The 15,029-nt window shown below is 34.5% G+C and overlaps 2 protein-coding genes across 2 annotated transcripts; one reads left to right on the top strand and one right to left on the bottom strand.

Moving 5' to 3' along the window:
• Window positions 1-317: 317 nt before the first annotated feature.
• LOC104085843 (uncharacterized) lies at window positions 318-6,913 on the top strand. The gene is made up of 12 exons (XM_009589958.4): window positions 318-610; window positions 992-1,090; window positions 1,207-1,291; window positions 2,223-2,292; window positions 3,157-3,217; window positions 3,329-3,382; window positions 3,606-3,762; window positions 3,840-3,930; window positions 4,167-4,276; window positions 4,867-4,973; window positions 6,332-6,442; window positions 6,533-6,913. The coding sequence occupies exons 1-12, from the start codon at window positions 521-523 to the stop codon at window positions 6,650-6,652; spliced, it is 1,155 nt and encodes a 384-aa protein (XP_009588253.1). The 5' UTR covers window positions 318-520; the 3' UTR covers window positions 6,653-6,913.
• A 225-nt stretch (window positions 6,914-7,138) lies between these two features.
• On the bottom strand, window positions 7,139-7,576 carry LOC108943311 (uncharacterized). The gene has a single exon (XM_018767211.3). The coding sequence runs from the start codon at window positions 7,426-7,428 to the stop codon at window positions 7,198-7,200; it is 231 nt and encodes a 76-aa protein (XP_018622727.1). The 5' UTR covers window positions 7,429-7,576; the 3' UTR covers window positions 7,139-7,197.
• Window positions 7,577-15,029: the final 7,453 nt, after the last annotated feature.

The raw sequence follows: 15,029 nt of genomic DNA, 5'->3' as shown, positions 1-15,029 counted from the left end.
AACAAGTATGAAATATGAATACTAAGGACCAACAAGAAATGCTAAAACCTTATAAGTTATATATCAAATCAATAAACACATGATATTTTTAAATATGTATTTTCCTCACTTAACTGCATTTAATTAATATATATTCATACTTCATTAGATCTTATGACAATAGTAAATTGGTATAATTTGGTAGTCTTTCGCAAGAAAACTTTTACCAGAAAATGACTAATAAAAAGGGTGATATGTTTTTTGCAAGAGAACTATTGGACCCCGCCCCCCCAAAAAAAATTATGCTAATATTTTATACTATAAAAATATCTCATTTTGTCATTGCCAAAAAAGAAAAAAAGAAAAGCAAAAGGAGGACTAGCTACAGACTGCTACACTACGGGATTCGCTTTGGCACTTTCCTCATTTCGTGTAGTGCTAGAAACGACACCGTGTCAACGAAATCAATTTGAACAAAATCGGCGAAAAAATAAGCGAAGTTAATCGCAGTCGTCCATCGACGGCGACGGCAACGGCGACGATGACCGATAGTCGCCTTCGAGCTCTTGTAGAAGCGATACATTCCTCTCCTACTCAAGCTGTCATTTATCTCTCCGGCGGTGCCTCTCAGGTAAGCGTATGCACTGACAGTGTAAAACTGTTTTCTTAATTACATATTGGACGTGTGATGAACAGCTAATAACTGTTTACTTAGGTCAATTTTTGTGTAAATTGTTTTTAAATATATACTGTCAGCGGACATAAGTTTATCTCATAAGCATGAAATATGAAGACATCTTTGTGTTATCAACTGATCATTGCATCTTTTTTTGAAGTGTTATTAAAACTGATCAATATCATGTTTTAGGTCAATTTAATCTGAGTGCATAAAAAGTTTAAAATATATCCTGCCAGTGTACATAAGTTAAACTCGTATGAGATATTAAGGCATCTCTATATGTTATCAACTGAGCTATATCATTTATTTTATGAAATGTAACAATTTGAGCAGGCGCTGGGGTGGTTGATGTCAGTTCCAGGAGCATCAAACACGGTGCTTGAATCCGTAGTTACTTATTCCAGAATGTCTATGATTCAATTACTTGGCAAGGTCATTTAATGTTCAAGTTCAATCGTTGTTTTTCTTTTATATTTTATTGATTGGAATTGAAATTTATCGTGATTTCACTGCTAAAGCATTTAAGAGTTTCCTTTTTTCTGGGACAGGTTCCTGCTCAAGCAGCTAGTTCGCAAACGGCTGAGGAAATGGCATTGTTGGCTTATAATAGGGCATTAAAGCTTTCTAAACCAGGTCTTGATTTTGGATTTATTGGAATTTTTGTCGTTGGATTGTGGATTTTGTGGTTTTATCATGTGCATGCATCTCTTAGCTAAACGAATTTGGCTCACATATTTATTGAAATTTTCTAGTTTAGTTAGGAGAATTGAGAAAACTCCATGAGCAGCCAAAGCATAGCCAGCTCCAAGAATAAAGGAAGCGGGTAAACAGATTAAATATGTGAGGGATGCGATTATACTAACAATAATGTAATGGATCACATTAGAACTCAAAAGTTAAGTGTGCTTAGGCGAGCGTAGTACTAGGATGTGTGTCTTCATGGAGAGTCCTCATGTTTCATCTTATGCCGACTCTAACTAGTTTAGTGTTGATATAGTTGATTGATAGTTAAGCGTGTTGAGAATTGATAGAGAAGATAAAACTTTCAAGTGTCAATTTGAAGTGGTTGGGAGACACTTAACAGCTCATATCATAGATGACCACTTGAGCTAATCATGAGTGGTCTATTTGATATATGTGTATGTAATGATTTGTGTGCCTTGGCTAAATGATGAAGATTTTCCTGTTTTGACAAGTTATAATAGACATTCTAGTGTGATATTTGTGCTTGCTATTGAAGATGTATAAAGGCTAAAGGTACAGTCTAGAAGCCAAAGTGTACCATCTTTTCAGTTACTAGGTAGCAGCACAGGTTTTGTTATTACTCTTTCTGATAAATGCTCTCTTTCACAAAAAGGAGAAGCCAGATTTTTATCACTTCTCCTCATTTTTATGTTGGATCGTGTGTATGGTCGTAAAACTAGTGATGTCACTTGGAGTCAAAGTTAGACTGTTTTACACCTATGTGTATTACAAAGTTTCACCATTTATTATTTAATAGTGTTTTATTCTTTGATCTATGTTGTTTTTATGTGACATGCTTTCTATTTGTTTGAATGTACAGATTCACCAGTTTTAGGTATGGGTTTTACTGGTGCCTTGGCTAGTGCACGTCCAAAACGTGGAGATCATAGGTATTCCTGTTGCATCTGTCAGTTTACCCTGATATATCCTTTCAGATCCTTATTCCCTTAGGAGCACCTTGTGTTCGGAGTTTGTAATTTTTGTTGTATGTTAACTAGATTCACTAGGAGGGATATAGGGCTGATTTTTATTGAATGATTCACATGAGGTTTCTGTGCTATATTGTGACTACCCTAATTACCATTCACTTTTCCTTACAGCATTAAGTGGATCAAATTAAGGGAAAAACAAAATATGCTAAGATATATTTGTATATTTCTCTTTGAAAAGTGGGGCTGGTTAATTGGAGGGTGGTTTTCCAAGCACAAGATAGTATTGATGACAGCTGTTCCTCCTTTATCTTTATGATGTGGGTGGAAATAACTGCTTTTCTTTTCTGTTGGAGACATGAGAAAAGTTCTGCAATCAGGGGTCGTATATTTTTGGCTGTGGTTGATGAACTTCTTGTTACTACTACATCAACAACCTATTTTTGAATTTGTTTTCTTCTTCTGCCGATGATTATTATCAAGAAAGCACAACTTTTGTTGATATCTTACATGTATGGATGTTAAGAACACAGACGGATCCTTCTTTTGAAAAATGTTGCTGAGTTGTGTTCATGTTAGAATTGCTTCATCTCGGTGCTCTTTTGTATCCCCTAAAGGGAAGAATAAAGCACCAAACATTGTTGCTCTAATTAAGTCTGAAAGGTTTCCATCCCTTCAAAGATGCCTGCAGACCATGTTTGGATCTCTAGAAAGATGCCTTTGACATGTCATTGGTGTTCCTAGCATTGTCATACTGATTTGTGAATGTATAACTCTTTTACTTCAAAATCTGGATCTCCTTCTAAGCTAGCGCTTTATGAGTAGGTTTCACTTGTCAACCAGAACGTCTAACTGTCTTTGGACCTCTACTGTTACTTTAACTAAGGTATTGTTCATGCATACTCCTCATGTTGTCATCTTTACCTTCTTTATATTAGGATCTATGGATATCAATTGCTGAAGGATTTATTCGCTTAAACTGAATGAACTAATACAGGGGCTGCGAACTCGTGAGCAGGAAGATGGAGTCTCAAGTCAATACTTAATCAAGGTGTGTATAAAATTTTGAAATATTTTCAGAAACAAGAATTAGAACATTTCATACTCCGATTTGGGTAATTATACAAGTTCAACATACAACTCCACTGGTTTCATCAACTAAATGTACATATGGCTGAACAAAATGTATAAGTGCATGGCTAATCCTTCTATGCTGGATCTTATATCAAATCTATCCCATAGATTATTATATTAGCTTGTGCCATCTGGTTCAGGCAATTGCAAATGCTAGCAAGGTTCCAGGAACTTTTGTTCCAGACTTGACTGAATCAGAAGTTCCAGATGAATATGAAAGACAGTTTGATGAAGATGAAGAGCTAGAGCAACTTCTCGCTGGGACTATATGCTTCAAAATGTATCCATTCTCAAGCGGTATGTGTAAATGCAATCGAGATAGTCACTTTAAGAAGCCAAAGATTCAGTCATATGTTGATACAGGAATTTTGCAGACACGTCCGATGAACAAAGGAAAATAATTCTATCTGGTTCCTTTAATCCATTGCATGATGGTCACGTTAAGCTCTTGGAAATTGCAACTAGGTACACATCTGTAAACATCAATCGTGATTTCCACTATTGGAAAGATTGATTTCTTGTAGACATTGAGAAAAGATATGTTTATCTCTTAAGGAATTACATCTTTCTGCAGAGTGCCAAACCGTTTCCTTCAAATTTCACAAGGAAAAGGAAAGAGAAGATGTGTAGCACACTAATTTGAAAACTTGCATAGAGAAATAGTGGAATATCATTCATTTCATATATTTATTTTCATGCAGCATTTGTGGTGGTGGGTATCCATGCTTTGAGTTGTCAGCTGTCAATGCAGACAAACCTCCATTAGCAATATCTCAAATTAAAGATCGTGTTAAGCAATTTGAAAAAGTTGGTAAGACCCTACATGTATGTTTTGATGTTTTACATGCATCTTTATATTTTTAATCTTTAGGTCTTAGGTAGTTAGGAAATTTAGTTTGATCAGTTACTGGCTGAAATGGTTCCAAGCTTGATGTCATATAAGTCTTGAAAGAAGAAATAAAAATATACCAAAGCAAGTTGATATCAGAACGGCATGGTGATCTTGCTTGGCTATGGTTCTGTTATCCAGAGTGAAAGAGATATCTATATTGCATTCAGAGATGTCCTTGATAAGGGGCCAATGGAAAAGTGAACTTTATTTTTTTCCTCAAACCAAATTGAGAAATCACAGAAAGTAAGGGTTGAGAAATGGATGCAAAGCTGTTTTTTAAATCTTTTTGCAACACTTTTCAGAGGCTTCGAATGCTGAACTGTATGTTGCGGTTATTTTCTACCATCCACCGAAGACTGATCCCTAAAGTGTCTCTCCATCATTGATGTAATATTTCAATTTTCATGTTATCTGAAAAGAGAAAGGATCTATCCATGTCATTAGGTTTTTACCCTACTGTCATATTAAAAATATGCTGGTATTGGAATGACTTTAGCCTTTGAATGCAGGAAAGACGGTCATAGTGTCTAACCAGCCATATTTTTACAAGAAAGCAGAACTTTTTCCTGGCAGTGCTTTTGTTATTGGTGCTGACACAGTTGCAAGACTTATAAATGTAAGGTTTCTTCAGTTGCTTCTGCAAGATTGTGATTACATGAGATCAAGAATTCCATAAATTCAGTATCTCTCTCTGTCTCATATGGATATGCTCTCTAACTATTCTGTGTTCCATGTAATATCCTACCATCAGCAAAGCTCTGATAACTTTCTGTCTGGCAAAAGTCTTGTCTCCCAGAGTTTATCAGCTCTCTAGTCTTATGATAAATTTTTTTTGCTTTCTTCTTAGGAGCTGATATCCTCTTTTATTTTGTAATACGTGCATCCACGGATGCTTTTGTTATTGATACGCCACTTACTTCATCAAAAAAAAAAAGTCTTGTCTCCCAGAATTGCCCCCACTCTCTCACTACTTGCTTATAGCAGTCTCTTCAGTTATTCTGCACTTCGACTTTCTAGGCCATCTCTCTTATTTTATATTTCTTTTTATTTTTAATTATCAAGTATTCCTCTTTGCATTTCTAGCTATTTACACTCGTAGCGAAAAAGTAAGTCTTTCGAAAATATGCACACACAGCCCCAAGGGGATGGTCTAGCAGTCGAAGAGATGGAGATACAACCTTGGGAACCAACATTTAAATCCCAACAGAGGCAGCATATGGCACAATAGGTGAATTCTTTCCGTTTGTCTTAACTTTGATGGATAAAGTTACCCGATATTTTGCTGGTGGAAAGTAACTCGTACCTCATGAATTAGTCAAAGTGCGCACAACCTGACCGGACACCACTGATAATCCTAAAAAAATAAAATGCACACAGTGTGTGCCATGATACGGGACTACGGGAGACCTAATTAATTTTGTAAAAGGTACGAGCACACCCACCAGAAACCACATTGTTGACTATGATGATGATGATGACAATAAAAATAATACTCCGTAGAACAAGGATAAAGACAATAGTACATAATGATGGAGGTGCTTTGTGTCTCTTTCAGACCAAAAATTTTCAGTGGAAGTTGAATGAAGACATTGTAGTTAGGTGTAGACTTCAACTTCAATGCTGCGAAGCCCTTTAGTAGCTTTGACATCAAGTTGTAGGTAATACTAATGTGTCGTATTGCCTATACCAATTATTTCCTCAAACTTCCGTTCACTTTCTCTGTCATGGTAATGGAGTCTTTGTAAAAGCTCGTGATATGCTGAGCTGAAGGTTTCTTGGCGGTGCCCGAGCTGTTTGTTGACGAAACAAATATGTGTACTCGGAAATAGCAGAGGTGATCCATACTTGTGATCAAATTCTGATTTTTGCATGATCAACCTTTGCTGATAAATGGGGGGATAAGCTGCTATAGAGTAGTAAGGTACTAAGGTTTCAAAAGCATATGTATTGACCTTTGCAAGTTACACTTTCCAGCCAAAATACTATGGTGATGACTATGAAAAGATGTTGGAGATACTTCTGGGATGTAAAAACACGGGATGTACTTTCCTAGTTGGTGGTCGAGATGTTAATGGAACTTTCAAGGTACACTAACAAACTCTCCACGGCCTTCAGGTATTTAGCACTTCAGCTTTTCGAAACTCTTACGAATTTTGTATCATGTAATTTCTCTAGGTTCTTGAGGATTTCGACATTCCAGCAGAGCTAAAAGACATGTTTGTGCCCATACCAGGCGAGAAATTCCGCATGGATATATCCTCCACTGAAATTAGGAAGAGGCAAGGCCTTTTGTAAGCTGTTTGCATAATTTCACTCAACCTGTCTGCTTTGGTACTTGGCATTGTCTAAGCAATTACTTGTCTATGCAACATAAAAATAAAGGGCAAAACAAAAAGAACAGTAGTGATAACCAAGAAAGTAAGCTTTATCAGTTCTTTCATAGTTTTCTCTTTCAAGTCTCCATAGAACTGAGAATGTGAGAAATTGTTAAGTATTCTTTATAACATTTGTATATTAATTGATGCTTGGTTTTTAAGTATTATGCCCTTTAACCAAGGCTTAAGGTTCTGTTAATTTTATACTTAAATCGTTGGCTTAAGCTCTTTTTTTTCTTCTTTAGGACGTTTTTTGGGCTATTGCTTACAGTCTACTCAAGAAATATCTGACAGAGAATTGTACAGTTGCACATTGCCACCCAAGTATTACAATGAAATGTAATCGAGCTATCACCCGCCCCCTCCCATAACCCCCCCCCCCCCCCCCACCAAAGAGATACCCAGCCCCATTACAAGTAGGGAGTACTCACTATTTCCTTTTCTCCTCCTATCGCTTTTTTGCTGTTACGCACCACAGCCAGCGCCACAGCCTGCACCACAGCCGGCGCCATAGTTATCGGTATGGGTTGTCGCTTCTTTCCCTTTAGAAATACCATCTGCACAAGAGAAGATGATTGTTGAAATGATACACAGGCTGATCAAAATCAACCACAGACCCCAAATGCCAACCTGTGCTATATCTTCAACACCTCTTCCTTCCCAGCTTCCCACTGTTGCTTTCAATTCCCTAACCATATTTTGTCTAAGTGGCTATTTTAACAGGTGTTTTGATAAGGGCAGTTCTACTGACTTCTTATCACCAAAAAATGAGTTTCTCTTATCAAGTTAGGAAGGCAGTTGATGGTTTTTAAGGATGTTTGAGACTTAATAATGAGTGGTCAAAATAAACTACCTTGTGTTTTGGGTAAAGGGTTCTGACTTTTTGGCAGTGCTTATCCAAATATGGTAGAATACTTGGGCACATGGCTAAATGTGGTGTGAACAGATTCTTATTTGTGATTCACACAATTGCAAAAGTTGCCGAGCGTAACTAGTGGGATATTTTTTTCTTATATTTGATAAATACCTTTATTTGACCTTTCATAGAACTTGGAGGTTCAAGTTGATTAATTATAGGGAAAGTGATATTGTATAGCAGCTCTTAAAACTATAGCCAAAATATATATATTTTTAAATAATAGTCAGAAAAAAAAAATATATATATATATATACACACACATTATGTATGTTATATATAAAAATTATACAAATCTTTTACACTTTTTCGGCTACCAAATGTAAATAGTTTCTGTTACGGACTAAAAGTGAAAAAAGCCCTTGATTATATATAATCTTTATGCTTATCCGTTATTAGGTTTATGAGCAAGGATTTGAAGTTTATGGGTTTGGGGTTGTAATCCGTTTAAGTTGATGGGTTCTAAATTAATAACTTGTACATATTCAATTAATTTCTTAAGATAAATATATAGTTTGGATTAAAGCTGGGTTAGCCGGACCCGTAAAGTGTATTGCTATCTCCGCTCTGGTTGCCGAGAAATGGTTATGCATAGGATATCATAGTATATTTGGAAATATTGAGTTCTCATGCTACTACCATCACACTTGCTAGAAAAATATTGTGAATTTTTAGTTTATTTTTGAAAGTTGTTTGGTAGTAACTTGTTTGCTAGCTGGAATGAGTTGGTTGGAAGTTTGACTACAATTTTTTAAGTAAATTGACTTATAGCATAAAAAAAATACTAAAGACTTACAACTTTAAGTAATTTAGCTTGTAGTTCGATTACAATATTGAGTAAGTTGGCTTTCAATGAATTGAAAAGATGACTTGCACCTCTTTTGGCCAAGAAACTCATTTATCTTTTTTCTCCTTTTTTTTTTGCCTTTTCCCTCGTGTTTCCCTTTATCTTATTTAAAAAATTCAAAAATACTAAGCATTTGTTTTCCCCTTCTGCCATAATGAGTGTGATTAATGTGTATTAAACATTAGTAAAGGCAAAAAATGTTTTCTTTCCCCATGTCTAAGGAGTTTTTTTTTTGGAGAGTTACGAAACTTTTTGGAGAAATATTAATATGCAAGAGGAGGAGTCGGAACGCACTATAACAAGGCATTGAAATTGTTTCTCTTGTAACAAGTTTATTCTACTTACCATGATTTGGGTCATCTCTATGTCAAAGTCATTGGAGCGAAAAAGATCTACGCTAGGATATGTTAGAGTTCTATCCTTTAATTATTATTTTTTGGACAAGTAAATACACTACATGTTTTAGATCCTTGAAGTAATTTTATTTTAAAATTCAGAATTTTCTAATTGTTCAAATAGAACTTTGAGACTGACATGGAGGAGTTAGTTTTATTTTTTGCTTATGCTTCCTTGATGTTCACTTCTCAGAAAATATTTTAGGCCTCTCAAATATCTGAAGTTCCATTGCATCCTTTGCTTTCTATATGTACTACTTTAACACATGGATATTTTTCAGCTAATACTATAATTTGAATCTACAAAATAGTTTTAAAATTCATGCATCAACAAGAATGAAAACTAAAACAAATGAAGTAATAAAAATTTAGAACTTTTTCTTTTCAAACTTTCTCATTCCTTGTAATAAAAAACTTAAATCAACGTATTACAATACCAACTTTTCATATTCCTTTTTAATGGAATAAAAAAAAAATTGAGTCTCAAAATTTATCTCTTTTCTTCCTCCATTCTCCTGTTCCCTACTTTTTTTCTTTGTTTATATTTGTTAATTGATTTGGTTAATTCAAAATAAAGATGGTTTTAGAAATTGTTACAAAATCATAGAGAATTTAATATTTTCATTTTTGTCCATATATGTGTTTATGTGCAAGCAAAAGATTGCAACTTAAATTGTCATTCTTTTCCTTAAATTTTTTCACTTTGGGCTTATGAGTGGCAATATTTTCTATACAAGTGACGTTGCAGTTAAGCACTCTGATGGGTATTTAAAAATTAAGGACAAGTCAAAGAATGTAAATTATTAAGAGCCAATATTATTTACATCCAACAATGAGACAAGGTAAAACTCTGAAGTATACATTTGTTCGCTCGAAGATGACATAAATGAACATATAACAAAAGTCTAAGTGATAAAGATATTATATGTGAATCGCTTCCAAGGTAAAGCTTTCCAAAACTTCAATTGGGAAGATTCAGATGATTGTATTGGGACTATCAGTTGGGTATAAGCAAGAATACGATGATATTTTCCTTTTTAGTAAAGCTTTTATTTTTATTATCATTTTAATTTTACTTTCTTACGCATTTATGATGTAAATGTATGAATTAATTTCTTTTTACTTCTATTTTGCTTATTAACAACTAAAAAAAAGTTTGTACATTTCTTTTTCATTTATCAATGAATTTACTAATTTTACCTTTCAAAAAAAAAATTATGACCGTGCGAGGCGGAGTCAAATTCACTAGTTACTACTTAAAGTTGGGAAGTTGGTTGTTTAAGTTGGCGTATGACTTAATTACAACTTGGAGTGAATTGGTCATTCTTCCCACAACATTTCACAATTATTATAGCAAAAATGAGGAAATAGTTTTTACTATTTAATTTTTATAACTAAGAAATTTCACGAAATTTTTAAATAGTCATGAAATGTTAATCTTCGTAGTTATTGCTGCGTACTAGCCAATAACTAAAAATACAACAACAACAACATACCTAGTATTATCCACACCGTGAGATCTGTATAGGGTAGTGTATACGCAGATCTTATCCCTACCTTATGAGGATTAAGGAAATAAGCCAACAATCTCAACTATTTAGCGAAATCCAAGATTGACCAGCAGTAACCAGTGAAAAAAATAAGTGATTTAACCCAAGAAGGGCCACGAATTTGCAAATTCCCATCTCCGGTGAAGCACTTGATTACTCCCACCATTTTTACCTCATTGTCGTTATCGTTTAGAGCTATGTCTCAAGCTCTTGAAGCTGATTCATCATGTTTTTCTCCGATTTCTAGACAAAATAGTCTGTCCGATAACAGATCTATTTATGAACCAGAGTTAGGGAGATTGTATGCCTTCAGAAATAAATTTCGGTCTTCGTATGATCGATTGAGTTCAAAACATAATCGATCGAAGCGAGACTTCGAGTCGGGTTCCGAAGATGGTACAAACAAGCTTCGAGTCCGAGGAGTCGATATTCTTATCGAGCCCGAATCTAAATCGAGGTATGATGCAAAGTAAATTTATCGAGCTTATGATCCAGATACCGATCAACATCGATCCCGAATCAATTTAAGGGTCCGATTCAGAATCGAGCTTAAGCCAAGATTGAGAGCTCGAGTCAAGACCGAAGACTCGAGTCAATATCGAGCTCATAGACAAGAGCCGTGGCAATCCCACTAGAGAAGAGAATCTCGGCAAAAATTATGAAAAAACTGATTTATCATGATCTCCCACTATATATTTTTAATTATATTTTAAAGCAAGATCCCTATACTATAAAAATGTATGGTTATCATTTTGGTTAAGGCAAGTTTTTTTATGCTCCCACAATAAAAGAGTTGTTCTTTCAAGTTTCTTAAATTGATTCCACTTGTTTAGTCCTAAAATTCATCTTTCTTACAACCTTATCCATTTTGCATTCTTTACAATCCATACTTATATTTCTATTTATCCTTCAATTTGTATTAAGTTGCGCCATATATCTTTAGAACTACGTATAAATTTAATTCTATCCGTTTTTCGAATAAATAGAGATAAAAGTGAAGCTCTTGTTCGAAACATGTAGAAGAAAAAAATTAAAGAGAGAAGAAATGGGTAAAGATTTCGGGACTGAAGAATATGGATACGGGTGGGGAAGATGGTGAACTTTTCTTTTCCAAGGAAGACGACAAACATTTAGCGGAAGAAGTGAAAATTTTTGTTTGTCTTTTTTGGGATTTCTTAATTACACGTGACATTATTTTTATTTAAAATTACATGTGTTCTTATTTAATTGGCTCATTTGCCACGTCAACAGCAAGTGTATGTCACGCATGTGGTCCGCTTGACTTAAATGTCCAATAAATACACTTCTGTCAAATAAAAGTATCTAAACGGTCAGTAGGTTAGTTTAATTGTTCAAGTGATCCTTGGGGATAACTTAAAAAGGTTATTTATGTATTTCGCCTTAATAAAAATATAGACGAGCAAGGACACTATCAAAAAGTCATATAAAAATAGAATAAAATTAACAAGATAGTAATATGATCAACAATGAAAGAAAATAACAGTTAGTCATAAAAACCTACTACCAACAGAAAGCAAGATTGTGTGTCAATACTACTATTATGAACACTCTAGACTACTTATTCTACTACCCTAATCCTCGATCTGTGTGCCTTCCTTTCAAGGGTCATGTCCTCGGTCAACACTTCCATTTATTTCAAACAATATCTAGTGACATCTGGATATTTGGTTTAAATGCATGTAAAGATTCTTTATTAGGAGGTCACGGGTTCGAGCCGTGGAAACAGTTGTAGACAATCAATTGCGTCAAGAAAATAAAATCAAGATCGAAAAATATTACCACAATCGTAGTATTTGATTTCGAGTAATTTGAGTATTACAATCTCTATGATTCCTCTGATTCTACTTTTCGATTATAAATTCAAGGGCCTTTGAGCTTGAATTTGAATTTGATTTATCCGTCGCGAACACTTTGATTGTTGCCACGAACAAGTAGCCTTGATCTTGAACGCCTTGTATTTAATTTGACTTCGTTCTTGATCTTGAATTCTTGAAATTGTGTTGAAGTACTTGAATGCTTGAACACTTGCAGTATGCAGAGAATTGTGGCCTTTGATCCACGAGCTCCCTTGTGTCTTCTTGTTATAACTTCTGGTCTTTTTCATGGGTTATGAAGACCCTTATTTATAGTTGTGGGAGGTAGGGATGTTCATCGGTCGGTACGGTACGGTATTTAGATATTTTGGTTTGGTATTTTCGATATTCGATTTCGTAAAATGCTATACCAATACCGTACCTAATTATATTCGGTATGGTTCGATTTTTCTCCTTTCAGTTTCGGTTTATTCGGTTCGGTAATTTCGGTTTATTCAGTTTGAATACTAACTAGTGCATAGACTCATAGACGGTAATATTCTTAATTAAAGTACTCAAAAGTACAAAACTAAAAACGTTTGTTGACAAAAGTTTTGTCCCAAACCAACAAATACCAACCTAGAGAGAGAAAACTTAGAGAAATATCTTGTTACTTGCTTAGAGTTAATTGATGAACTTAGAGAATAAAGGAAAATAAAATTTTAGATTTTTTATATTTATGTTATAATTAATAAAATGTGTATTGTGTAATATAATATATATTTCGGTACGGTATCGGTATTTCAGTATTTTATTTTAAAATACCAAATACCATACCTAATATCAATTTTTTTAAAACTTAAACCAAATACCATACCGAATACCAAAATTTTCGGTTTCGGTACGGTAATTCAGTATTTATCAAATTATGCACAACCCTAGTGGGAGGGAAGGGTTATGATAAGAATAAACTCTTTCCGACCAATCAGATTGAAGAGTGACAAGACCACATTTGATCGGCCAGAACATGTTACTTGCATACGTGGCACGATTTCATTGGCTCTTTAATTTGACTTGGCATGCCTTGTCATTTTGACACGTGGCACAATCTTATTGGCTCTTCCGTTTGACTTGGCGCGCCACGTCATTTGACATGTGGCACCAAACTGGGCCTTTAGGAAGATGACATCTTGAGCTTGTTGAAGTGAGCTCATCACTTTAGCCCAATTAAATGGGATAACCCAATGGATTAAGACTTATTATTTAATTCATATATATTTGACTTATATAACTAATCTAATTATATTAGCCCAATAAATTTATTTGAACTAATATATCTTGAATTTAAAATATAGTCCAAATTATTTTACGGATTTAATTTCAATAAATTTTAAATGCCTACAACAGCCTCTTGTAGAAATGTAAGGCTGCGTACAACAGGTCCTTGTGATCCGGCTCTTTCCTGGACCCCGCATATAGCGGGAGTTTAGTGTACCGCGCTACCCTTTTAAAGATTCTTCATTAGGAAATCGAAACTTCTAGAAGTTCACGTTCCAGCATATCCATGTATATGAATTCTAAGTTTTGACGCAACGACGATTGGGACTTGTCTTCGTGTAATATAGATGGATGTGACACTTGTCACGGGCAGAGATGAACTAGAATTTTAATTTTACTGATTTTAAATTTTTAAAAACTTAGCTAAAGTTATTGAGTTTTGTCATCCCTATAAGTAAAACTGTAATTTCGCCCCTGAACATGAGCAGGCAACACGCATGATCCTTCTTCATTTTAACTACGGTCCTACTTCTCTATAACAATATCTTTATATAACAATAATTTACTATAAAAATTATATTTTTTTCGGAACCGATTCTTATGTTATGTTATAATATATATTCTCCATAACAACACTTCACTATACCAGTCAAAAAATATCGGAACAAACACTTGTCACGATCCAAAACCAACCCATCGTAATGGCGCCTGTCATGGTATTAGGCAAGCCGACTATTCAGACATTTCCAACACTTAAATCTTTGAAAGATACTAAGACAGTTTAAATAAAGGAAAATCTCTTAAAAACAGAATAAGAAATCGTAACTCGATACATAAATTCTTCCCAAAACCGGAGTGTCACTGAGTACATGAGCATCTACGAAATGACAAGGTTTGGTACACTGTATAGAAAGTAAAAACTGAATAAATAAACTGAAAGATAAGGAAGGAGAGTCAAGGTCCGAACGCCAAGCAACTACCTCGATGATTTCCGAAGGTCTGGACTCTGCAAATCAACAGTCGTCGCGATCGGAAATACCTGAATCTGCACACTGTTATAGAGAGTTTTGACTGTATTTATATACGGTACTAACTTATGGGTTCGACTAAGCTACATTCACGTTGCATAACTCATAAAAAAGGAAAACGTTGATTTGTTGTTATTTTTTGATTTATCTAAAATCCTGAGAGACGAGCTATAAGAGGCATGATCCAATTAAATTACCTCTCGAAGTTGTGTCTGAGGTAATTTAATTGGCAAATTGGAGAGACAAGTAAATATGCAATGTGATTTTGCGTGGTAATGATCTATTCCTTTAATCTATTTTTATCCAAATAAACTTTGAAAAATTGGGTCAAGATTCTTCATTTGACTCAACCTATTAACCCGAAAATAGTCTTAAAATACTTAGTTTTTTTGTTGGTTGCCGAATTAAAATTCAAGAAGTGAGAATATGGACAATTATGGTAAGGAAAAATAGTAGTGAGATTGAGATC

Source organism: Nicotiana tomentosiformis, chromosome 10 (genome assembly GCF_000390325.3).
Source record: "Nicotiana tomentosiformis chromosome 10, ASM39032v3, whole genome shotgun sequence".
Classification (NCBI taxonomy): Eukaryota; Viridiplantae; Streptophyta; class Magnoliopsida; order Solanales; family Solanaceae; genus Nicotiana; species Nicotiana tomentosiformis.
Note: the sequence above shows the minus strand (reverse complement) of the source record. Positions and strands in the feature narration are given on the sequence as shown.